At 40.5% G+C, this 27,805-nt stretch overlaps 1 protein-coding gene across 4 annotated transcripts in view; it reads left to right on the forward strand.

Moving 5' to 3' along the window:
• The window catches only part of CAMKMT (calmodulin-lysine N-methyltransferase), a 339,010-nt gene that overhangs the window by 248,255 nt on the left and 62,950 nt on the right, over window positions 1-27,805 (forward strand). For all 4 annotated transcript variants that reach the window (XM_074989632.1, XM_074989634.1, XM_074989633.1 and 1 more), the window contains exon 4: window positions 25,359-25,419. In XM_074989632.1, the coding sequence (XP_074845733.1) occupies window positions 25,359-25,419 (61 nt within the window). The remainder of the gene's footprint in view (window positions 1-25,358; window positions 25,420-27,805) is intronic.

Consider the following 27,805-nt stretch of genomic DNA (forward strand, 5'->3'; position numbering starts at 1 on the left):
GCCCATGGTGGCAGGGGTGCAGCAAGCAGAGTGACAGGAGGTGCAGCAGGAGGGGTGACAGGAGGGGCTAGCCGGGCCACCAGCTCCTGGTATGAGGCTACCAGGTTCCAGAAGGTGACCATAAAGTCCTCCCCTGATAACCCTGAGCTCCTGGTAATAGGGGCAAGCAGTGGGAGCTGGCCAAGTCCCGAGCCCAAGTATAACCTACCACATCTCCTTGACCTTACTCCTGACATGGTCAGGAGTGCAGGCAGGGTGACCCTGGGCGGTCAGGCCTTCAGCCAGCTGGGTGAATGCAGCCACATTCCACCACTTCCTCCCCATTACACAGAGCACCTCCTCCTTACCCTACAACCCCAACAGGTCGCAGAGCTCAGTGTCGGTCCAGGAGGGACTCCGGGACCCCTGTAAGCCCTGGGGTCGGTCAGAGGGGGAGCTCTGGGACTGCTCCAATGCCTGGCTGCTCTCCATCATGGGTGGGGGCTGCTGGGGGTCGCTCTGAGGTGTGCAGGGGCACCCCGTGTGATGGCTGCTGCCTGCATGCTCTCAGCTTCCTGCCACAGGGTTTCTTGGTCTGTGTGGCTTTAAGAGGTGCTGCACGCACAGACCATAGAGCCCCACAGGGGCTGGACAGCACATATCCATATCCCAGCTGATCGCCACCATGGCAGACCTTGCTATTTCGAAGTAGTGGGACACAAAGCATCTACACATGTTCTTTTCTGACTTTAGATGTGGAAGTAGAGTGCTATTCCCATTTTCTCCCTGGGATGGCTATTATGATGTCTCCATGCCTAATGTCGATTTCGGTGTCGAAGTAGCGCACGGCATGTGTAGCTGCTACGTGCTCTACTTCGACGTTGTGTCTGCTACTTTGATGTAGCAGGCTAGTGTAGGTGCAGCTTATGAGTGTTAAAAGATGCAAGACAGTAAAAATCAAATCCAAGCCAAGGATAACCTACCACCTGCAAGAAAACTGAAAACTTTGAAATTATGCTGTAAAGTCCTCTGCAATGTATATACAGTAGAGTACCTAAGTATGTAATAAGAGTAAATTAAAACTTGACTGGCAAATTATCACTGTGCTCTCTTGAGCTATGTCTACACATGAAGCCTACATCGAAGTAGCTTATTTCGATGTAGCGACATCGAAATATAACATCTACACGTCCTCCAGGTCTGGCAACGTCAATGTTCAACATCGACGTTGCACAGCACCACATCAAAATAGGCGCTGCGAGGGAACGTCTACACGCCAAGGTAGCACACATCGAAATAAGGGTGCCAGGCACAGCTGCAGACAGGGTCACAGGGCGGACTCAACAGCAAGCCTCTCCCTTAAAGGGCCCCTCCCAGACACAGTTGCGCTAAACAACACAAGATCCAGAGAGCCGACAACTGGTTGCAGACCCTGTGCATGCAGCATGGATCCCCAGCTGCAGCAGCAGCAGCCAGAAGCCCTGGGCTAAGGGCTGCTGCCCACGGTGACCATAGAGCCCCGCAGGGGCTGGAGAGAGAGCGTCTCTCAACCCCTCAGCTGATGGCCACCATGGCGGACCCCGCTACTTCGATGTTGCGGGACGCGGATCGTCTACACGTGCCCTACTTCGGCGTTCAACTTCGAAGTAGGGCGCTATTCCCATCCCCTCATGGGGTTAGCGGCTTCGACGTCTCGCTGCCTAATGTTGATGTTAACATCGAAATAGCGCCCAACACGTGTAGCCGTGACGGGCGCTATTTCGAAGTTAGTGCTGCTACTTCTAAGTAGCGTGCACGTGTAGACACGGCTTTGGGGAGCAGTCTGAGGTAGCTGGCCACAGTAAGTCAGCATGAAGAGAACATGTCCTACAAAGAAACTGATAGGGCAGGAGAGGAGGGATGGTTCAGCAGTTAAAGTATTAGCCTTGTAAACCCAGGGTTGTGAGCTCAATCCTTGAGGGGACCTGTCTGGGGCAGGTTAGACTTTAAAAAAAAAAATTGTCATCAATGGCACTAGGCCCTGTTGTGAGGGCAGGGGCCTGGACTCAACAGCTTTTCAAGGTCCCTTCCAGTTCTGTAAGATATGTATATCTCCATATTTTAGTTCTTTCCACCCACAGTTGTTCTGTGGTAGTGAATGCAATTACATGGGCATTAAATCGATGTAACTGAGAGTAAAATCAAACCCTTCAAATTATAAACTATGCATGCAAATCATAACACTGGCTCACCCAAATCCACATATCAATGAAAAAAGACTATTGGTTCTGTTGTTGGTAGAAGTTACAATGGACACTGTATATATGTCACACTGTATGTATCAGTTAGATGCTGAGAAATATCTTTAGTGCAGCACTTGTCAGTTTTCATTGAATAAGTAGCTAGTAAACATAATGATTAATCATAATGACTTTTATCATGCTTCCAGATATGGCCATGTGTCCAGTACAACAGGCATTACATACCACTTTCAAAAATGATCCAGTGCTACCACAAACAGTGAGGTTATTTGCTTTTCGAAGTATGACATGTCATGGTGCTGTGAGCCAGCTCACTATCTAATAGGTGAGAAAGGGTGAGATGGCTCTCTGTCCAAACAGAAGGGCTGAATGCATTGTTTTTCTCTTATTTCTGAAGTGTGCAGAGACTCTAAAACCCAGCCAGCTTGGTTGCTCTACATTTCTCTTTCTAGGCCTGCCTAACACAGCTGATGTGTTACCCAAGGTGTACTACAGTGCCCGTGGAATAACTTAGAACTTTGTCTACAAGGTACATTTTCATAATTTTGTTCATATTTTTCTGTCATCTTAGAGGTAGGTGAATAAATATTTGTTTGCCTTTTGTAAATTCTTCTGACCAGTCTCTCGTTTCTAAAGCCCCCAACCCAGTAATGATATGAACAAGTCTTTCAACTTCTGCTTCACCTTTCAGCAGTGCTACTATATAAATTCTGCAGCCAAGGAAAAATCTCAGCACTCATATTTGCCTATATTGGAATTGGCGGTTTTCTGAAAGCAAATAACTGGGCTAATATATCTTCTGCATCAGGAACCTCAAAGACTATCCGCAAAAAAGTCAGTCGTAACTTCCCCCACACCACTGGATGGGTTACAGTAAAATTTCTGTGCTGTGCATGGCAGTGTAGTTGAGGAGAAAATTATGAATAAACTTTAAGTGGATAAAACTGCAGAAAATATTATATAGTAACAAAAATTATTGCTACTTTTTAATAGAAGTCTTTGTAGATTCCCAGAATATACAATTTTGAGAGTATTCTTTAGCTAGCTGAAATTTTTGTCACAAGGTAAAAGTGTAAATAAAAATGCTAGTTTCACTGCTACACTGTAGCTATGGGAAAGCCCACTAAACACAGCATGAGAAGATCTTGTTCTGTGAGATTGAGCTTCATTGGTGAATCTTGGTGGAAAAAGAGTAGTATGTGAGATAGGAGAGGATAAATAGCAGGCTGTGGTTTGCATTAGTCGGTAAGTCAGGAAGATATTTACAGTAGACATAAACAGCAATATAATGTTTATGCCAAAGCAGTGATAATGAGGAACAGTCATTTTGTAGCTGTAGGTAAAGAGGGAGAAAAGGTGATAATTCCAGGAAGTCATATGTTTTTCAAGATCCTCTCTGGTGAAAATAGTAAGAACTAATATTCTACAAATAACAAACATATGTCAAAGCCATCCTGTATCCAGGAAGTCATTATCCCAATGCCACTTACTTGTCATTTACTTTTGTTTGGAACAATGATAGTGGACCTCTGATGCCACCAACTCTCGTCAGCAATAGACTCTGCATTCTGTTTTCTATGTTATTCTGTTTTTGGAACTTGATATAAAGTAATTTTCAGCACAAGATCAAGTCCAAAGTTATTAATAGAATGTTGGAGGAGGATGACGACAAGTTTCCACTATTCAACGGAATTAAGAAACTATTCATCTTACTAAAATCTTCTGAAGTTTTGTTAATTTTTTTCTTTGCTGTATAATGGAGAAAAAGATAAAGGAAAGGAAAGGTAGAATGACTGGATTAAGACTGATTTTTGGGGGGATGACAGTATTGGGAATTGAATACAGTACAAGTTTTAATGAGTGCTTTGAACAATATTGAAATGCTTCCACTTGTTTATTTACATTATGCAATGAGCTGTTGTGACTGAACAGCTATCGTTTTAGGGGACTTATCTGGCAGATTTAAGGTATACGTACATTCTGTTGGTTTGGATATTTTCATGGTGACCCTCCCTGCAGCTGATCAGTATTACAGGTTGAACTTCTCTAGTCTGGCATCTCAGTGCCTGACTGTTGCCAAACCAGAAAGTTTGCCAGAGCACAGGAGGTCAATATTATCTAGCAACATTACCAACAGTTCCACCCTTACTGGGCTTTTAGAAGAGATTTAGGGATAAATTACAACTAAATAACTGCACAGACTACAGAGAGCCAGGACTGGTGGTTTTAAACAAACTTTATGGGACCAGGGAAACTTGGCCACACCCATGATAAGTAATTGTCTGGCTAATTAAAGTGATGCTGGATTATGGAAGTTGCCACACAAGAGAGTGCCAGACTAGAGGGGTTCAACCTGTCCTTGAGACTGAATATTTTCAAGTTTTGTGTGAGAGTCAAGACTTCAAAGACCCGTAGAATCTCAATACCTTCCCCTCTCCACAAATATGGAACAGATGAATAGGTACTTGAACTTCTTTCATTGCAGATTGCCTCTTCCTCCCGTTGCAAAAAGAAAACAGCAACAAAACAATAAAAACATGACCAGAAATTCTAAGACACTGTTTTGGAGATTTTTCTAATTACCTGAGAAAAATCTGCCACATTATGCTATTGTACTTCAAGACCAAACTTCAAACTTTACTATGGATCCATTGCTGATGTCTGCCATTTTCCCGATCAAAAACAAATGTACAGATTGTAATCTTCTGCTCAACAGTCACCCAAACTTTTTGTTGTTGTTTCATGTTTTAGCCAAAGTGTTCTACCTAAGGAGTAGTAATTTTGAGTGAAGTACGTTTTTCTTTTTGTCTTAACAAAAATACTACCTCAGTTTCAACATGTATATAACTTTACCTTAATTATGTGGCCTGGCAGGAAAATTAATCAACCATGTTACATGCACTATTTATATTTCTGTTTCCTTTTAATAATAATTAGTGATCCATGCTTTTTTCCTAATCTTTGTTATGCAAAATTAACCTTAAATAATTATCAAAACAAAAAAAATATTATTTTTGGAGAACAGAACAATTTGCAGTCATATATTTTGTTCATAAAAAATGTGTTGTGATACAGTATAAGAGGGGTAGCCATCTTATTCTGTATCTGCAAAAACAACGAGAAGTCTTGTGTCAACTTATAGACTAACAGATTTATTCGAGCATAAGCTTTTGTGAACACAGAGCCACTTTATCAGATGCATGGAATGGAAATCCCAGGCACAGGTATAAATTTATGGGTACATGAAAAGAAGGGAGTTACCAATCAAGAGGAAGGACAGAGTTAGCACGGTCAATTCAGTCAGGGAGGATGCAGCCCATTCCCAGCAACTGTTATGAAGGTCTAAACACCGAGAGGAGAGAAACTGCTTTTGTAGTTGGCTAGCCATTCCCAGTCTTTTTCAGTCCTAAACTGATCGTGTCAAATTTGCAAATGAATTGTAACCCTGCAATTTCTCTTTGAAGTCTGTTTTAGAAGGTTTTTTTTTTTTTGTTGCAGGATGGCTACTTTTAAATCTGTTACTGAGTGTCCAAGGGAGATTGAAGTTCTACAGATTGATTGTTCTACAGATTTTTGTATGTTATAATTCCTGATATCTGATTTGTGTCCATTTATTCTTTTACTTAGAGACTGTCCGGTTTGGCCAATGTGCATGGCAGAGGGACATTGCTGGCACATGTCACATATTACATTAGTAGATGTGCAGGTGAATGAACCTCGCATGTTGTGGGTGATGTGGTTAGGTCCTGTGGTGGTGTCGCTGGTGTAGATATGTGGGCAGAGTTGGCAACAAACTTTTGGAAGAAGCAGTCCGGGAACATCTACACGTGCCGCCTTCTGAAAGATTCTTCCAAAAGAAAGTCCTCTTCCTGATTCTGAAAGGCTGTTTCTGCATAGGCCACTTTCTTTGAAAGTGGCATGGTAATACATGGCCCGAAATAGGCTAATGAGGCACAGATGCAAATTCCTCACTCCCCATTAGTATACGATCACATGATTTGGAGTCCAGAAACCGTTCTTCTGGACTCCACAATGCCGTTTAGAAGCGCGGCTCCCAGGAGATCTTCAGGAGGGAAGTCCTTCTTCTGGAGGCCCCTTCTTCCCAAAAATTTTTGGGAAGAAGAGGCCTCCGGAAGAAGGACTTCCTTCCGGAAGTTCCCCAGGGGCCGCGCTTCTACACTGCATTGTGGAGTCCAGAAGAAGGGTCTTCCGGACTCCAAATGACATGACCGTATGCTAATGAGGTATGGGGAATTTGCATCTGTGCCTCATTAGCATATTTCAGGCCATGTATTACCATGCCACTTTTGAAGAAAGTGGCCTGTGTAGAAGTGGCCAAACAGAACACAGAATCCGGAGGAGGGGGCACCTTCTTCTGGAAGAAATCCGAAAGAGCATCTTACATGTGTAGACGCTCCTCAGAGCTTCTGGAAGACGGCGCCGTTCTTCCGGAAGTTCTTGCCTGTGTAGAAACGGCCCTTGTGTCTTCATCATACAAAACAGGTGTGCAGATAGAAAGTGTGAATTTTAGTTATGAAAATTATAATAATTTAAGATTTTGGCTATTAGATAACAGCATACAATAACCAAACATTCAACAGTCTGAAATTAAAAGGACTACTGTTAATTTAATATTTTCAGTAATAATTAACTCTTAACAAAAAAGTAAATGCTTAAAGTGTGCCATGTTAAAAAAATTAATTCTCACAGTGATAGAAGGTTGAGTGTTTTTGCAAGTAGGAGTGAACTTCATGTTCCAGGCTTTATTGCCTTATACAAATACTGTACTGGAAGCCGCAAGATACTGTATGCTATTTCAGTAAAATTTAGACTTGCCCATATTGTCAGCTATATTCCTAGTTGGTTCATAGCAGAATTCATGCCACGCTTCTCTGTGAATAAATATCATTCTGACTGTGCAGGACGATAATTGCTCTGCCTGCACTTCCTTTGGCACCTACTGATCTCTGCTAAATGGTTGGGTAAAGCACATTTTTGTATGAATGTCAAGCACTTGTGATACTCTTATATTTAGTCTGAAGAAAAATCAGGCTAAGCTGAGTGTCATTGCTTTATTGCTTTATATCTTTATTAATTTCCTGAAATGACACAAATATAGTAGGTTTCCCGTTTTGTAGGAGAGACCTATTTTAAACAAGTTTTCTTCTTTCTTTTTTGGAATGATACAGACAGCTATGTATTGGGATATCAGGTAACTGACTTCAAACTGAAGACAAATTCAGTAAAGTGAAAATGATTGTGATAGTTCTCTAATTTCCCCCACAGTATAAAACTGACTTTTAAAGTGTTTAGTGGATAATGGATCATGTAAGGTCAGTACTAGCCATAGCTGTTATGGTTATTATTGTCTTCTTTCAGGGGAGGGAGCTCAGCAAAATGAGATTGTCACACTTTTTTTTGAGAGGACAGCGACAGACAGTTAAAAGCCTCTTCGTGTAAGGATGTTATTTCATAAAGACACCAGCACTGGATTATCCCCTTCACTTTAAACTTCTGCCAGCTTGTACAAAGAGATAAAACAAAATAGCCCCAGTCCCAGGGGTGGAGAAGTGCTGGCCAGCTCTACCCACGTCCACAGCTTTCATTTTGATTAGTCACATGTGAGGAAAATTCACTTAGGCTGAGAGGTAAATTTAATACCAGTTATGCCCATGCTGTTCATATCACAACCATTTTCACATGATGCCACTTAATTCCCTAAGAAGCAGAAAGGTAAATCGGTGGCTGGCCAGCTAAGGTGTCATAATGCATTAGGACCAGGGCTCGCTGCAGGGGATAATGGTTCTGATTGCTGTTGACTCATGTCTCCACCAACTGCCTCATGTAAAATAAGTGACATTTAAAAGGCATCAAGATGTGAGAAGAGGTTAAAAAAAAGAAGGAGAAGAAGAAAAAGCACAGTACTAAACTTGCCACCTGAACGTAAAGTCCCTTTTTCACCCTAAGTGGTATAAAATGATAACTCAACATGCCATGGGTGACCTGCTCTACGCTTTTAACTTTCTGTCTTGTGTTTTTAGAGAAAATCTGTAAAATTGCTTCTGGGAACTGCTCCAACATATTATCATTTGTTTCTAATTTATTTATTTATTTTTTTTTACTTTTATTCTTTTGCCCTGAGATATCAGCCTGTTTGTCTTTTGAAAGGCTTAAGGCTGAATCAAGTTAGGCAGTGGTATACAGCAAGAGGCAGCCTTGTCTCTGAAGGCCCATTTAAGTCTATTTTTATAAAGAGAATCAAATTCTAGTTTACAGTAAGCATATGCTTCAGTTGACATCTGTTTCTAAGACTTGGATGCTTTGTTTGCATAACAGGCACCAATAAATGGCCTTGTTTTAAGTCTGCTCACTCAGTTGTATTTGGGTTGTTCAGCTGGGGATTTGAGTTGCAGCTGATCCCCTACCGTTCATAGCAGATAGGAAGAAGGGGAAAAAAATCTGAGAAACCCAGTCCTATTTATTAATGCAGATTTTAACATTCTCAATGAACCACTTACACAGCACTAGATGACAACCAAATCCTTGTTTGCTCAGGCAGACAAGAGGCATATATGTAAGAGTATTGAATTAAAGATTATACAAGATTTTGATATAATGTTTTCTTTTATGCCACTAGCATGGTATTCAACTAAAAATATTCAGTCCAGAGAAGACCTTGTAATTGTTATAAACTGAATGGCTCATATGAGTAACAAATTTATTTCCTCTGGTGACATATAAATATATAATGCAATAATAATTGATATTTTATATTGCTAGGTTTAAATCTCCATATATTCCCTTTTATAATTTTATAATTCTGTCCTAAAATAATAATTATTAACTGTTTACCTCTAATCATAAACATGCTTTGTGTTTATATAGATAAGAGATGGTCCTGCTCTGATTATGTTAGAGTCTAAAGTATATTAGACTCATCTCCAACTACTTTGTTCTTAAGGAGCAGGTGTGACTTTTTTTTCATGGTGGTGAAAGAAAACAGTGATGAAAGAAATGGATGCAAGTGTATTTGTTGCATCTACAACTTGTAAAATGCAAGCACTCTTGATTACATTTTGCCATACTTGTAGTACATTTCCCTATCACCTATAACATAAAATACATGTACAAAAAGAAATATCTTCAAACCAAAAAGAAACCTATACAGAGGACAAAACTATATTAATAGTGGCACAACTGTTCATAACATTTTTATGCATAGTAAGATTCCTGTAGTATGTTTATAGCAGAGATGTAAGCGTTCATTCTTTTTAGCACACTCAACTTTTTTCTCCTGCTAAATTATTATGTAGAGCTCTGTAATAGTTTACTGAATGTGCAGCATTTTTCAAGTGGATTTACTTATCAACTTTTTCTAGTGGTACCAACAGCAGTAGTATGAAATGTATCTACTCCATTTACTCTTACCCAATGCACCTACTTTCTTTTTTTCCCCTTTAATTTTTATATATGGTAAAAATTTCATTGAAGAGAGATTTTAGATGACAGGGCTGTAATTTTAAACCCAATAGAAGAGGTGTAAGCAATTTGAGCTTAGCTGAAGCATAATCTTAGGTTGTCAAGAAGAAACCCATTCTCCCTATGCTAATCAATCAGTATATCTACCGACCAATCATCTCCTCAGCTTAGCATATATCCTAAGGTTTGATATATCTATTAACTGCCCATCATGTAGCTGGTCTCTGGATGATGAGATTCCCTGTATCTTGGCATTTTGAGGCAGACAACTGAGCTATCACAGCCCCTGATAAATACCAAAGTAGAGATTTCAGTTCTGTTCCTGAAAGCAAAGACAATCCAGTAATATAGAACCTTATTCCCAGAAGAGAATACATAGAAAATGATTCCATTTTGTCAGCATCATATTGCATGTGACAATTGTGTATTCTCATGAGTTTTTTCCAAAACAAAAACAAGAAATTACTCTTTTGTGACTGAAACTCTGGCAGAATAAAACAGGTGCCGGAATTTGTTGTCAACTGCTAATTACAATAGAGGTGGCACACAAACAAGTGATTGAATAAATAAAAATAAAGAGTTTCCCCTATTATTAGTATACATTACTGACAAAGGAGAAATATACAAAAATACAGCAGCACAATATATTTAATCCTGAAAAAGAGCATTCATTTTCAAATATTTCATACCTCACTCTTCATTTTAAATGTCTCAAGTTCAGATCTCATTTAGAGAAAAATAATATAGCTATTGCATGAGCTTTCTGCTAATGTGTGAGCTCGGCAAACAAGTTGAAGTGTTTCAAGAAATCTCTGAGTGAAAAGATCTGTAGGAACAAGAAGTTCTTTGGCTTTGCGGTTACTGAAAGTCAGAGCATGGCTCAAAGAAGGAAGTGGAAACAGATTGTACTCAGAGACTATAAACACCATGAACCGAAACTACATGGTGAAATCCTCATACTTAAACTGCAGTATTAAAAAGACATTGGACCAGATTCAACCACAGTATAATTCAGGGTGGTTTTGAATAGTGGATTTGTGCCCGCTTTTATCAGGACTCAGTTTGATCCACTGTCTTCAAGGCCTTCTCTTTGATAGGTGTTCATGATAGTTTACCTGTTGCTTTGTCCGTCTAATGTTTTAGCTAAAATATGAGAACCGACATTATACCTATTAATATAGAATCTTGTTATGTATCCTTCACTGAATTAACTTGCTACATTTTATAGTTACATGTTTTAGATGATGGGGGGTGGTTCTTAAGTGTTTTTCCCCCTAAACAAAAGATAAGGACAAAATGAATTCATGCAGCTGATTTGTTTGAAATATGTAGTCTGTGCACAGAAGATCATCGTAAGTCGATAAAGTCCATTGTGACTTTTTCATACAGATTAGCCAACGTATGTTGTTCTTGATTTAGGGTGCTTCATCCCAGCGCTGGTGTTTATGTAACTCCAGATCTTTTTCAGCTGAAAACTAGTAGCACTGTGAGGTTTGGCACAATTATGTTGTTCTTCGCATTAGCTTTGACTTGGTAAATAATATGGCCAACTTAAAACTGAAAATTTTATCTTAGTTAAGTGAGGAAACAAATCTGTGGGAAATGTGTTGAGCTTTGAAGCCTCTCTTAGAAGCCAAATTCTGCTCCCATTGTCTCAACCAAAGGCACTTACAGTAATTCTGACAATTTCAGTGTGAAATGTTTGAAAGCAAAATTTGGTCCAAAGTGACATTATCAGTGTAATACTGCTATAGTGAAGGTCACTTTGTCTCTCAAAAATACATTAATAAATGGATATTTCAGATATTGTACTGGATCCTCAGCGTGTGTAAACTGAGGATACTGAGTTACACCAGCTGAAGATCTGACCTTTGTATTTAGTGGTCAAGTGAAGTGGCAATTTGGTAGTGGTAAAGATTGAAGTCTGTTCTTTCTCAGAGTAGGTAACTGCAGTGCAAGCTTCCTCAGACTGCCCCACAAATGCAAGTCTTCATGCTTATTTACTCTTAGCTTCTTGACAGAAGACTATTAAAATGCTTTCACTTACTATGTGCAGCTATGTTATTTTTTTCCCTAATTCTTCTCACACAGATCTCACACAGATCAATATCAGTACACAGCTAGGAATATTAGGAAATGATTCACCCCTGCGCAGAGATTCCACCAAGAAATGCTGCACCACTTAAATTCCATGTTAAGGGTGTCAGAGGGACTTAACTCATTTTAAGGTTTTCCGGGTGTGCTATGCAGTCTGGTGAAAATGGTGTGGCATTTAGCTAATGGCACAACATAGCATCTATTTCAGGTATAATTAGAGGGGACTAAAGGTTGATTAAATATGGGGATCTGAATATTCTATGTGGAATACAAGGGTCAGCCTCTTCTGCCAGACCGTATGGTCCCCAAACACTGAGGAATTCCATTGCACCAGAGGATGGTTTTGGAGATGTGATATCCATATAAACACCATAGCTATCTCTAATAGCAACACAGATTGGAAAGGGCAGGGACCAGACAAGAGGTATAGTTATTATAGGATATGGATTGACTGGCTGATACATCCTGTATCAGTGAAGTAGGGTAAAACAGAAGTCACATGAGTGCACGGTCTGTGGTATTTAAAACCCCACACCCCATCAGTCCCATATCAAACTACTTAGATTGTGTTAATACTTCCATAGTCATGAATAGTTCCACCCCTCAAACTTTACCCTTACAAACTATTAAACAACTCTACCATTTCCAAATGCCTCCCCTGTCCTCCTCCCCCACCCAAAATTAATAGTAACCAACATTTGGCTCTGTGATTGTTCCACAGGGTTATTTCTCTTCTGTTAATGAAACCCACCTGTGCGAAACTTGTTTCCTGATGCACATTCATTTTACCGTTTAATAAAAAAATAATAGTATCGAAAGTGACTAGGAATGGATACAAGCCTACAGCTGAGATACACATTATTATATTGACAGGAAGTGCTGCTTAGAAAATCTTCCATTGTTTATAGAATTTTCTGTATGGGAAGAAAACACATATGCATATATTCAGAATGCATGACTACATATTTAAATGGAAATGCTATCTGTTTAGCTATCATGGAATATTTTCTCTTTCCTCTTTTCAAAATGAGTGCTCATTTAAATCAGATATTATAAAAATACCCAATGGCTAATCCTAAATTCAGGTACACTACCACTCTAGCTAGGCAGATTGCTACTTGATCATACTAAGATGTTCCCTTATCCATTATTGGATCTGAAAAAGAGGAGGATTAAGAATTATCTGACTTCTCAGTTAATGTGCAAATCATCTAAAAGCTCAGCTTAGGAAGGTCTTAGAATGCTATAGAGCACTAAAATAATGTCTTAGAATTTTAAAAAGCTAAAATATACAGTATCACATTTTAGATTTAAAGAGTTATTGGAAAATAGAGCTTTGCAGTTTATGTACAAGATAAGGTTTTATTACCTGTGTGTGTTTTTATAATTATATCTGAAAGCCTTGTAATTGTATTTTTAATTACCATTCGGTACTGCAATTAAAAGTTGTCCCTTGGGACATGCTCACTTTGGTGAAACTTCATATATATTACTCTCAGTTCTGCAGTGCATATTAGAATGTTTGCCATTTTTAGTTTTCCGTAATATTCATATCTGATATTTTCCTTTACCTTTATATATGTTGAAAACAACTACTTTCAAAACGGAGACATACTTTTTCCCCCATATTCTGAAGGGAAAGGGTGAATATGAACCACAAGATATGCTCTCTTAATGTTCAATCTTTGTATTTTTAGGTTAGTAGTGCAGTTTGCTTTTGCAACATTCATTTTATCATTTCCGTCATTCAGATATGTATACTTGCCTTTCAAAATCCATGAAAAGCATTTAAAAAGAAAAGAGAAATTGTTAGTATTTCAAAACCCTATTATAATAAATTTCCAAATATGTCAGACAGATCTTTGTTAAAATTAAACCAAGGATTGGTTTTGAGCGAATAGCCCTATATCCTTACAGATGCTGTGGATGGATGCATCTAAGCTGCTTATTATATTGATGGGTTTTGCTGCTCTGCAGCAAATGAAAACAGGCAGCTGCTTCCTCCATCAAAGCAAAAAGCAGCCTGAGTTTTTATTAAACGAGTGTTCATTTCTTCTATTGCCAAAATTCTTGCACAAAACAAAAGAGCAGTTTTAGCACATTATTGCTTAACTAGACATGAACAACTGACAGCAAGTGATAAGCCTGTCTGCTTTTCACAACTGGTAATCATTTTTGGAATAGATGTTTTAATATAGTTGAATATAAAATTTTGTAATTTACATCTACAATGGTACATAAATTTATAGATCCAGTTTGTTGCAGAAGAGTGGAGGCTATAATCACAAAAGACTTGTTCCAGTGTTGTTTAATTTTTAATGACTATTTGGAAACTGGGTAAAGAAAACGAAATCAGATTCATTCATTTGAAAAAAAGGTGTTAAAGACAATCATCATGTAGGTTTGAACAGTTTGATGATTTTACGTATAACTGTACGTTTATAGCTTTTACTTGTTACTCTTAAGTTTGTGCTATAAAAGAAATTTGCAGATTGCAGGCCAACATGTTTCCCTCCTAGTCATGAATAATAATGAGGATGACAGTGAGAGATACAGCACTGAGGTGATTTCACCGAGGCAGAAGATCTCAGCCAGTGCTTATACATATTTTTCAATGATCTGAATATCATAAATTCCATTTTTGACTGAGACAGACTAGGGCTTATATAAAACATGTGGAAAGGAAAAAGTAGAGAGAGGTATTCCTTTGGAGAGCCTCAGTTTCTCTGGGATTCTTTTCTCTTTTGAAATTCACTTGTCATGGTTCCTGCTGTGGGAAGGGGAGAATTTCCCTTGGTGCAGGCACTAATTGCTCCTCTTCACAGGACTTAAACAAGGATGTGGGTGAAAGTGGACAAACGTAGAAAAGTTCAGGTGCAAGCTGGCGCTGGTAAATACTATTGAAGACATTTATTAGATATACTGTATAAGGCTGTGTTTTAATCACCCAACTCATTTAACAACCATACTTAGGCTACGTCTACAATAGGCAAAGTAAGTTGACCACCAATACGCAATTCTAGCTGTGGCAATTATGTAGCTAAAATCAATGTAACTGCACTCAGTTAACTTGGCTGTCCATACTGGGGAAGATCAATGGGAGAGTTTCTCCTGTTGACCTTCCTTTGTATCTTGCAAGGAGTACAGGGGTCAACTGTGACCCCTCCCCAAAGAGGTCAATTTCCTGTGTCCATACGAGACGCATGAAATCGAACCCCAGATGATTGACCCTGGGGAGATTGATCTTCTGGGGTAATGAAGATGTAGCCTATGTCTAACGCTTTCAAATCTGGGCATTTAATTTTGGACAGCTGGGATCAGATTGTCAAAAGAGGGTAACCTGTGGTAGCTTCCCTTTTGAAAAGTTGGCCCCAGTAGTTAAGTGTTGAGGCCTTGTGAAAATTTGCCTCCAACTTCCATATTTAAACACATTTAAAGTGATCTCTCTTTCATCAATGCTAAGTACTCACAGATTCCACTATCGTTTACTTTAATCTAAATGTGGATTTAAGTGCCTGACTTTAGGCCTTCAGATTTGAAAATTGTGAAATTAAAACATAAATATTGGCAAAACAACACAGATTTTCAATCATTGCCTTCTCTACATTCCTCTCCACTTCATTTTACTGTGCTGCTCAGGCTCCTGTGTTTGGACTATTATAAAAGGGATTTTGGTATGATAAGCTTTCTGTGACTCTCCAATTTTATGATAACTAAAAACTATTAATACCAGTTGTAGTTTATTACAGAGGTTTGTCCTTTTTCAGATGCAGTCCACCTCAAATGAGTATCAGGGCACCATGGATTAGTAAGCTAACCTTGTACTTAGATTGGTGTGATATATAACCTACTTAGTGAAAATTAAGTCTTTTGATCCTATCTTTGATCTCAGTACATATTTTTGGTGATCTAACAAAATCAGAGAAGGGCTCAAGCTGTGGCGGTTGGGTGATGTTCAGATCTCGGGATTTTTGGACCCACCTTCATGCAAATTCATCAAACACAGTCAGTCATCAGTGGTAGTAATCTTTCATCAAGAAAGGTCCAAGACAGTTACTAGTGGGACTGCTTTTCAGAAGTAAGGTGCAATACCACAGCTGTTGGTGGAAGGGATAGCTCAGTGGTTCGAACGTTAGCCTTGTAAACCAAGGATTGAGAGCTCAGTCATTGAGGGGGTCCTTCAAGGGTCTGGGGCCGGTTAGATTAAAAAAATTGTCTGCCAGGGATGGTTGTAAGTCCTGCTGTTAGTTCAGGGGACTGGACTCAATGACCTTCCAGTTCTATATGATGTGTGTATCTCCATCTTTCACCTATGTGGAGAAACTCAATCACTGTCTGTACATTTTGTATTGATCTCTAACCATGCAATTCATTCCTCAATTTTTTTTTCATTTGTAAGTGAATTTAGTGCTCAGTAAACAAAAGGGATTGATAGCATTGGCTAAGGCCAGCCATAGGGCTAACAGACATTCTGCAATTTTCCCAATACAACTCTGCTATTATATCTCAATCTTGACCTGCGCTATCAGTTCTTCTGCAGTCCTAGATCTCTCTTAAGCATACTATACAGTCTTTCGTGCTAAATTGCAAGGTGGTGATGTGCACAAAAGGAGATTGGAATGAGATCATCACACTCATTTTCCCTTGTGACCTATTTTAAATGAGGATATGAATGTAAGGCAGGGTTTCTGGAGTTGAAAACAAAGAGTTAAACTTTTCACACCTTAAAAGTACAGCTGTAAATATGTTATAATAACAGTAAAAAGACATGGTTGTAAATTACCTACAATATATGTATACTAGTAAGCAGACTTTGTTTTTCTGTATTTCTCTGCAGTTGAGGAGAAAAATTACCTTGTAGGTGTAGTTACCATGCATCTTCTTTCTTTTCATCAATTTAGTGCACTTAAAAGGCACTGGATTGACAACCCTAGCAACTGAAACTTTTATCCATAGAATAGAGTACAGACAGTCATAAAATTTCCCCACACACCCCACCAATATGCCTCAAGCCATAGCTCTCGGGGTAAAAGAGAAGTTAATTCTCTGTGGCCCAGTTCAGTACATCAGATGAGATTACCAATACAGTTGCCAAGTAGTACCAATTTGGGGAATTTTTATTGTTACAGATAGCTGTCCACTATGGAATGGACTGAAATTGTCAAACTCATTTCACATAGTGCGCAGAGCAGAGTACCTCCAAATTAAAATGTTTGATGACACTAGTTTTTGAAATAGGGTTTGTTTAGGAAAAAATAATGGGTGTCTTAAAATTAAAAAACATGTTTTCATTTAGGGTTTGTCTCCTTACATCGAGAAAAGTAATTTGAAATGTAAGGAGAGTGGTAAACAGTCAGCTTAGAAATTAAGAAACGGACAAAGCTTCATGATTCAAATGTAACATTGGGTCCAGTTCTTGGAACTGGACTTGATGTGAGGAAAGCTGACCTTACACATACTTCACAACTGTCTTGTCCTGAGTCTGGACAGGGGCTGTTTCAGCCTCTGGTGTAAGTTGCAAAAATACAGGGCATGCAGTGGCTTGTGGCTTATGGTTCTGGCAGCTGGTATGAACATCCCTCATCTCCAGGCATGCTCACTCTTCCTGGGTTTGGCATAGCTTGGAGTTGCCTCAGAGTAGCTACAGTGACCTTATACCTCCCAAAGATTCCCACCGTGGAGAGAGAAGTCCCAGCTAGTTGCCTCAGGTGGGTTATTGATTCCTTTGTGCAATGAAGTCACGCAGAAAGGCAAGCTAGCTCCTTTTGTACAGATGTATGTTTAAATATTCCAGACACTATATACTGAAAGTATTCTAACATTATGCCAATGTTCTTTTTTGGAGAAGCTTTGTAACAGTTTTCAGCCTTTGAGTTTTTACATGTATGTTGCTAATCTTTAATATACATCATTAAGAACCAAATAAGGTACAAGAAAAAAGAGTTGATGAAGGATACGTGAAGTGTTGGATAATGCCTTTTCAGTGGAAAGTCTTCTATAAACTCCTCTTCATGGTTTATCAGCAACTGACTGTAACAGGGTAGAAACAACAGTAGGTTTGGTTTTGCCTAAAATGATGATGTCCTCATAATGAGATTTAATTGCAAGTATTGTTTTCAGGCCTGCTTTAAATTCCTGTTACGCCACATTTCACTAAAACTGCAAAAGGAGCTGCTGGGTCATAGCTGGTGAAGCACAAGCAACTGAAGGCACCATTTCTGCCATAGATACCATGTCAAAGGCAAATCCATTTAAGCCTCTTTAGGGTAACATGACTTCTTTAGCTGCTCTTTCTCTATAGGGAAGGAAGGATTTTTATTCTCCTTAAAGCACAAAATTGTGAATCAGGAGATGTGTGCTTTATTCCTGTCTTTGTCAGACATTTGTTGTGTGACTTCTTTGAGCAAGTCACCTAATTTCTGTGCCTCAGTTCTCCTTCTGTATACATTTGGAATAAAGAAGTAACGCATTTAGTATTTATTAATATTAGTAATATTTTTGTGTCTGAAGAATTAATGCTAGGTGCTAACTGCTGGGGACTTTGACAATGTATCACAACAGAGCCAAGCATTTATTTTCTTTTAAATCAGAAACTAAACTATTTCATAATTTGACTATGTTAAAAATGTAGGTTGCAACAATGAAAAATGTAGGTCAGAAGGAGGGAAGTAGAAAGATGGATGCAAACTCCTCCACCTGGTTCTTTAAGCTTATCCCTATTCAGAAGGCAAAGAGGCTTACTCACCTGTTCCTACCAAGAAAAGCTTTTCCTTTTACTAAAATTAACAAAGGTTTTCTTGCTGCTGGCTTGATGGCTTATTTGATAATGCAGTGTGCTTCCACATGCAAGACTTGGGTTTGTGAGAGAACTTTTGACTACTGCTTCTCTAGCAGGTGGCATCTTGGATCATTGTGGAGGTGATGCTTTCAGTCCTAAGGGGAAGAGGGGAAAGAAAGGTGCAGTGTGTGCTGCTAGCATCTGGTTATAGAATGGCACTATTGTTTCAGAAGATGCTATTTCCTATCTTCCAGTGATGGGATAAGTAGTGTACAAGCAGCTGCTGCCAAGTGAAAGTTGGTATTGACACAGCGTATTAACATGGCATGGTGGCAGGGTGAGGGAACTGGTGTCCAGTGGTAAAAGAGTTGGTGAATACTTAAACTTCATCCACGCTGCTTTTTTCAATCAAAGCCACATCAAAGTGAGAAGCATTTGATTTTGTACAATAGGTGATAAGTTTAGACACTCAGGGCCCTCTGCTACAAACACAAGTATTTTTAAGAGACATTTAGGCTCAAATTTTGCTATAAACATTTTTTAGTGTGCGTTGTAATACAAATGGTTCTGAATTAACTACTTTTTCATTAAATACTGGATACCACTGTTGTTGCTTGAGTATACCTGTTAGTGGTTAACTGAAACATTCTTGTATTCCATGCTTAAATACTTAAATGCTTATTATATTTATTGTAAGATCTGTCATTTTTACATATTGTAATGCAAAAAAAAAAGACAAAGAAAATCCTCTAGCATCCTTTGTGTACCTATTACCAAGGAGTGGGTAGTTGTGTAAGAATACGTGTTTATAACCCTGGGTGTACCTTAGAAAAATAGCAGATTATCAGTGACCATGTACATCTAAACTACAGAGAACTGTAAAAATAATAATGTTGTTTCAGTGCTCTGGTTAGGTATGTGAACCAACACTAATTAAAATAATCCATTTTGCACCTCTGATCTTTTTAAATTCCGAAATGGCTTACAAACTATGGGCCAAACTCTGAAGTCCTTTCTAGGTATTTACTCATTCCTCACACTGGCAAAACTCCCCTAGGTGCTCAGCAACCTTAAGGATTAGGCTGTCCATCTTCACTGAGAGCTTTGCCTGAGGAAAGTGAACAATCCTTTCAGGATTTGGCATATATAGCTATCTAGAGCTAGATAACATAAAGTAAGCTGTAGGAATCTGAGTGGCAGTCATATGGACTGGAACAATTATGCTGAACAGTGATGTTGGGAAGGGGAAGCGTTGGCCAAGAACATCCTAGGGCAAAACTCCATTCCTATGATGTGTAATATCTTTTATGACTTAGAAGAGCTGAAAAGATTTTTTTTTAATTATATGATCTGAAAGATCCTCGTACATAGTAAAAGTTACACTCAATTTATTGGTGTGGATGATGTCATGAGGACTACCAGAGTGTGAATTGCAGAGTTCACCAAAAAGTTGTGCTTTAACTTTCCTGAATGAAGGCTGCAGATGTGAGCCTAGTTCATGTTAAGGTTGCTCTGTTTCAAAAGGGATTACATTAATGTGAACTTTGCATTCATGCAAGCAGTGTACACACTAGGCAATCAAAGTACAACTCTTTTTGTGCTTTGTAATTCACCCCCAACAGTCCACACTGAGTTTACCCTGCCAGTATTTGAATCCGTATTACCATACGGTATCAGTGTTGGGCAACCTGCATTATGTGGGCTGCATGCAATCCAATGGGGTTCTCTGTGTGGCCCATGAGACTTAGTTTACCATTGTCCATGTGCAGGGTTGCCAGATTCTACTGGCTTCCATCTGAATATTTTTTTCCTACCAGTACTACTGTGGTGACATGCATGTAAAGCAAGGGCATGTGAAATGAGATACATGGTGATTGCACCCAATGTTGACAGTGAGAGTGTGCGCTCCCTTGGCATCCAATCAAGGCACTGCTACAATTCAATTTGCATACCTCACAAATTCTAGGTAAGCAAGCACAGTTAGCAAAACTTCCCTATCCTGGGAAACCATCCTGGTTACGACAATCTGGTGGTCCATGGAGGTGGACCACTCACCCACTAGGTTGCCCATTGCTGTACTAGATAATGTGTACGTGTACCCCTGCCTTTTTTGGATGGAATATTAAACTTACTCAGATATGTTATTGATTGTTGGGTTTTTTTTTTTGTTGACTATAGCCCATCAAGGAACTGAGCCACCCCTAAGTTAAATAGCTAATAGAGCATCTCCTATAACTAAGAAACACTGTAAGTTCATACATACTGTACAAAATACCTGACAATGTTAAAGTCTACATCGGTATTCAGTCATTACCATTGGCATCCAAGGTTGATTCTGAAATCTTCATTCACCAGTGTCTGAGGGCTACTTCATTGCCTCGCCTGGGAGTACATAATGTACTGGCTAATCAAAATGTGTTTTACTGAACTCTAGTCCACAGGAAACTGTAAGTTCTATTACTAGAATAAATAATGAAATGTGAGGAATAGGATGATCCTATAGGCTGTGGCTACATTGTCCCTCCCTTTCAAAAGGGGCATGCAAATGTGGCCAATCAGAAATGCAAATGAGGCATGGATTTAAATATCTCATGCCTTATTTGCATATTTACACAGGCTCTCGATTGTGGGAGAACTGATTTTGAAAGCCAAAACAGCCGTGTAGACAGAGTTCATTGGAAAGGAAGCCCCGTTTTAGAAAGCACTCTCCTTCATAATTTCTTTCAGGAAGAAGGGTGCTTTCAGAAGTGGGGTTTGCTTTCAAGTGAACTCCATCTACACAGCTGTTTTGGCTTTTGAAATTAGCTCTTCCAGAATCAGGATTCTATGTGAGTATGCAAATGAGGCACAAGATATTTAAAGCCATGCCTTATTTGCATTTCAGATCAGCTGTATTTACATGCCCCTTCTGAAAGGGAGGGGCAATGTAGCCACAGCCTTAGTGTGTTTACTGCAGAATTATTACAATGTGGTAACACCTGGCTATTTCAAACTATTAAGACATTTGCCATGGACATTTACTGGGATTTTATAATAATGATATTGCTCATTGGGTGTGTCTACACTAGAATCTTACTTTGAAATAGTCTGCAGAGCATCTACAGTCATTTTACATTACTTCACAGTTAACTTCGAAATAAGGGAGACTACTCCATTCCCGAAGTAGTGTGTGTAGACGTTCTGCACTCACTACTTCGAAGTAAGAGGTCCACCATGGTGGTAGTCCCCCGACCCCCAGGTTTGGAGACACTTTGGCCAGCCCAGACAGGGTTCTGTGGTCCCTGCTGGCCGCCTGACAGGACCCTGCTCCCCAGCACCCCAGACAGGAAGCTGGAAGTGAGCTTCAAGCAAGGGCAGCATGAGTTCCCCACCAGATTGCCCCGTTCAAAGCTCCAGCTAGCACCCACACCGCCCAGCCACCATGGCAGCATGTCAGGACCTGCCTGCCACCCCGGAGGCCCCAGAAGACACATCTGAGGGCTCTTGGCACCTGGGCAAGGGACATGCCAGGAGGGAACCCTCCTGTACCAAGGGGCAGCTGAAGGACCTCCTTGCTCTATGGGGGGAGGAGGAGGTCCTTCAGCAAACTGGCACCTGCCAGAGGAACGTGGAGGCTTACAAGAGGCTGGCCAGGGGGCTCACCACCCAAGGCCACCTCAGCCACGCTGGGGACAGCATCCGGACAAAAGTTAAAGAACTGAAGCAGGCATACTGCAAACCCTGAGACGCTGCAAGCAGGTCAGGGGCACGACCTGCCCACTGCCCCCAGTACAGGGAGCTGCATAGGCTTCTGGGACTGAGGGAGGTGGCTGCCTCAAAGCATCTGGTAGACACCACCGTCCCCCCCCCCCCATGGACACCAACAAGGAGGCAGGCCCCTCCGGCACCACCAGCCCCCTGCACGGGGACCAGCCCACTGATATCGAGGGCAATGATGAGGGCTCCAGCGACAGGACCCTCATCACTGCCCTCCTCTCCAGGACATCCAGCTGAGCCTTATCCAGCTGAGCCTCACCCGAGCTCCTGGAGGTCTGAGCCAGTAGGTATGGGGTGAATGGGATGTCACAGAGCCCAGGGACAGGCCTCCCTGGGAAGAGTCCCATAGCCCACACACCTGAACACAGCCCAATCCTCACTGGGTGGGAGCCCCTTGGCTCCTGGGATCCCACGGGACCCCTGGGCCATCGGATGGCAGGGGAGTGGGGGTGGGAGCTAGCGGAGCAGGGGCCCTGGGCCATTCGGTGCTGGTGGTGAAGGCCCATTGGCGCTGGACTTGGGGGGCTTCGGAGAAGGGCAGCAGGTCCCTGGCCAGGGCCTGGAGATGGGGCCCACGTGGGTGACCCGGCCGTGCTGCTGGAAGAACACGGCAAGCAGTATGCCCAGCAGGCTGGCCAGGGTGAAGAGGAGATCCTCCTCAGGGAGCATCTGGGAGGCATGATGTGCAGCTCTGCTCCCCATCACACCGTCTGCCCTGCTGTCTGCAGCCTGGCAGCCTTGAGCAAGCGCAGGGTGGGGATGTTGGGAGGGGCCCTTTAAGGGATTGGCTGGCTGGAAGCTTGGAAGGGCTTGTCAGCCATGCAACCCCTCCTGCATCATATCCTGGCCCCTTATTTCAAAGAAGGGGCTGTGAGTGTGTAGATGCTTTACTTTGAAGTAGAAGGACCCTGCTTCAAGGTAAGGGAGGGGTGCTTTTTATGTGTAGACACTCTACTTAGAAGTTGCTTACTTCAAAGTTGTACTTCAAGGTTGCTATTTTGTAGTGCAGATGTAGCCGTTCTTCAGATCCTTTTCTAGTTTCAGGAAACTTTGTAATGAGGAAATTCAAGAAGTTTATGCTCTATGGAAAAAACCTTTATAGTGACTTTAAGAATGGACTGGGTGTTTGTTGAGAGCAGAAGGTTTTCCTTGAAATCTTATGGAGAAATAGGAGGTCTGGATCTTTCTACCTTTCTAAATTTTTAATTTCAGTCTCTCTTTTTTCTGGTGTTAAACCTCCTTTTTGCTTTGGATTATAGACTTGCATTGTGACTTTTAGTGGCCCATGGAAGTGGACAAAATTTAGTCATTATCTTCTTCCAACTTGCCTCCCCAGCAGATATGCATATATGGCCCGCGAAGTTCTCAGTTCCAAATACACACACGTGTCCATAATTTGCTTCCAAAACCAGGTCACTCTCATGGAAAATCATTGTGCTATCTTTTGAGCTAGCAGGCCAACCCACACCATGACTAATAAATTGATAGAAAGGAGTGTTCTTTCATAAGCATCATTAATGGAGTGACAAAACCACACAGATATAACTTAGCCACAGAGTCACAGAATGTTTCATAAATGAATATAGTTCAATTGAAAAGTTTAGAAGTTATTCTCTGTTTTTTTTTTGGATATATGACCAGGGGAATAGTGAATAGCAATCTGGAAATTATTTTACTCTTGTATATGACTTTGATGAGGCTACTGAAATATTACATCCACTTGTGATATCCATGCCTTGAAAGGGAAACTAGAAAATGGAGGGGATGCAGAAAAGAGCCAAACATTATTCAAGAACTGCATAAAAATGTTTTACAGTGAGAGACTTAAAAAGCTCAATCTGTTAAGTTTATCAAAAAGATTGAAAGCTCACTTGAAAATGGTGCATAAGTACCCTTCCTGGGGAGGAAATATGAAGTACTAAAGAGCTATTTACTCTGGTGCAGAAAGGCATGGAGAGAATCAGTGGCTGGAAGCTGAAGCCAGACAAACTCAGGTTAGAAATTAGGTACAAACTTTAAACAGTGAGTATCTATTGGTTATAGGAGCAGACTATCAGGGAAATGGTGGATCCTTCACCTTATGATGTCTTCATATCAAGTTGGGTTGCCTTTCTGGAAGATATGCTTTAGTCATATAAGTTGTTTGTTCAAAACAGGGGGAGCTGGGTGAAATTGAATGACCTGTGCTATATAGGAGCTCGGACTAGATGATGATATGGTTTCCTTTGGCCTTAAACTCCATCAATCTATACATCTTTTGCCTACCAATAGGTACTAAGGGTGTAAATGTCAAGTATATGGTTCAAAACTGATATCCTTAGAATCTGATTATATGTAATGTTTATAATGTTGATGCTGGTGCCTAATTTATAAACAAGTAGACAGTTGTGGATTAGCCTCACCGAAGTCCGTATCGTGTCGGTAGCTGGCTATCTTTGAAGCGTTGCTATTATAAACCATCAAAACAAAAAAGCAGTCAGGTAGCACTTTAAAGACTAACAACATAATTTATTAGGTGAGCTTTTGTGGGACAGACCCACTTCTTCTGACCATAGCCATACCAGAACAGACTCAATATTTAAGGCTTAGAGAACCAAAAACAGTAATCAAAGTTGACAAACCAGAAAAAAATTATCAAGGTGAGCAAATCAGAGAACAGAGGGGCAGGGGGGTGGTTTGCTCACCTTGATAATTTTTTTCTGGTTTGTCAACTTTGATTACTGTTTTTGGTTCTCTAAGCCTTAAATATTGAGTCTGTTCTGGTATGGCTGTGGTCTGAAGAAGTGGGTCTGTCCCACGAAAGCTCACCTAATAAATTATTTTGTTAGTCTTTAAAGTGCTACTGGACTGCTTTTTTGTTTTGTTATAAACCTGTTTTTCTTCATTCTCTGATATTGTGCTATGTTTTAAAAATAAAATAAATTCAGTAAAAGATTGGTACAGATCTAAAAAGAGTTATTACATATTAATGACACCTTTCAGAAGAAAAATATACATTCTAACAAAGCAAATATCTTTATGTTTTACAGGTATCTGGCCTTCTGAAGAGGTGCTAGCTTACTACTGCCTCAAGCACAGTGAAATATTCAGGTACACACAACTGAATATAAAAGGTGTTTTCCAATACATTAGTTTTATTGTTTCTGCATGGTAAAGATTGCTATGAATTAAGTCTTCAGATTAAATTTAAAAAGTTCAAGTGAAAGCATGTTGCTCGTAACAAAGAATTTTGAGCTGCATTTGGGTACTAATATTGCACAGCAAGCTTTTTGCTATACGTCAAAGACTTTTGATTTCCACTCAAGGCGTTTTATTCCACTTTGATTTTTAGGAAACAAAGGTAAAGCTCCAATCGATTATTACTGATTGTGAAGGTCAGGAAAAATAAATGACACTTTTTAAACTGACTTCTGTTGGGAAAACAAGCAAAGTATTATCTCATCAAGTACATGCATATTCACGTTACATAGTGATTTAATGCACCCCATTTTGTGTCATTCTGCATTTTATGGATTTAATTTTTCCCATGTTTGTATAACATGCTTATCAAATACTCACTAGCCACATTAGTAGTAACAAAAAATAAATCAGTGTTTTCCCCTTTTCTGACGACCCTGTGCTCAGTGGAATCCCTGCAGCTCCACTGTATAGGAGCAGTGATGTAGGGCCAGGGTCAGCAACCCCCAGCATGGGCGACAAGAATGGCACCCAAGCCCATTTTCATTGGCACGTGAGGTTGGAACTCAGCCCCGCCCCTCCTCTCTTCTCCTCTCCTCTCCCATGCAGCCACAGCTTACTCAAAATCGTTTTGCCTGTGGATTAACAAAAGACCAGCTAATGCTACCAACCACTGCCTGAACAGTAAAGCTCTGCATATTAGTTTATTTATTAATGAGGCTGTTGTAAGTAGGACTATTAGTGACTTTAAAAAGTATCATCAGCACTTGTACTGTACATAAAGGTCAAAACGTCAAATTTCAGCACTCCGCCTTGGAAAGGTAGATTTCATGATCCGGACAAAAGTAAGAAAGGTGAGCAGTAACATACAGACCCTTGATTTCAGAAGAGCAGACTTGGACTCCCTGAGAGAACGGATGAGCAGGATCCCTTGGGAAATGAAGATGAAGGGGAAAAGAGTTGAAGAGAACTGGCAGTATTTTAAAGAAGTCTTACTGAAGGCACAGGAACAAACAATCCCCCTGCATAGTAAGAAATGCAAACGTGGTAGGCAACCAGCTTGGCTTAACAGGGAAATCCTTAGTCAGCTTAAATTCAAAAAGGATGCATGCAAGAAATGGAAACGTGGACAGTTGACTAAGGAGGAGTATAAACATACGGCTGGAGAATGCCGGGCAGTAATCAGGAAAGTGAAAGCACAATTGGAACTGTAGCTGGCAAGGGATGTGAAGAGTAACAAGAAGGGTTTCTACAGGCATGTGAACAATAAACAGGTTATCAGAGAAGGTATGGGGCTATTACTGGATGAGGGAGGTAAACTAGTGACAGATGATGCAGGAAAAGCTGAAGTACTCAATGCTTTTTTTGCCTCAGTCTTCACGGACAAAGTCAACTTCAACATGACGGTCCTGGACAATGCAGTATGGGAAGGTAGAGGGTGGCCATCTGTGGGGAAGGAACAAGTTCTGAGCTATTTAGAAAAACTAGATGTGCACAAGTCCAAGGGTCTGGATTTAATGCACCCCAGGGTACTGAGGGAATTGGCAGAGGTCATTGCTGAACCTTTGGCCATTATCCTTGAAGACTCTTGGAGATCAGGGGAGATACCGGATGGCTTGAAGAAGGCAAACATAGTGCCCATTTTTAAAAAAGGAAAGAAGGACAATCCAGGGAACTGTAGACCTGTCAAACTTACCTCAATCCCTGGGAAAATAATGGAGGGAATCCTCAAGGAATCCATTTTGGAGCACTTGGAAGAGGGGAAAGTGATGAAAAGTAGCCAACATGGTTTCACCAGGGGCAAGTCCTGCCTGACCAATCTGATTAGCTTCTATGATGAGGTAACAAGCTCTGTGGACATGGAGAAGTCAGTGGATGTGATATACCTTGACTTCAGCAAGGCTTTTGATACGGTCTCCCACAACATTCTTGTCCATAAGCTAAGGAAATATGGATTGGATCCTTGGACTATAAGATGGATAGAAAGCTGGCTCGATGGTCGGGCCCAATGGGTAGTGGTCAGTGGCTCAATATCTGGATGGCGGTCTGTTTCAAGTGCAGTGCTGCAAGGCTCGGTTCTGGGGCCGGTGTTGTTCAACATCTTTATTAATAACCTGGATGAGGGACTGGATTGCGGGTCTTTGCCCACGAAAGCTTATGTTCCAAAATATCTGGTAGTCTATAAGGTGCCACAGGACTTCTTGTTGTTTTTGAAGATACAGACTAACTCAGCTACCTCTCTGATATAAGCGCCTTAACCAGGTGTGAACAACTACTTTTTGGGCTTGTCTACGCTAGC

This window comes from Carettochelys insculpta, chromosome 3 (genome assembly GCF_033958435.1).
Source record: "Carettochelys insculpta isolate YL-2023 chromosome 3, ASM3395843v1, whole genome shotgun sequence".
Lineage (NCBI taxonomy): Eukaryota > Metazoa > Chordata > Testudines > Carettochelyidae > Carettochelys > Carettochelys insculpta.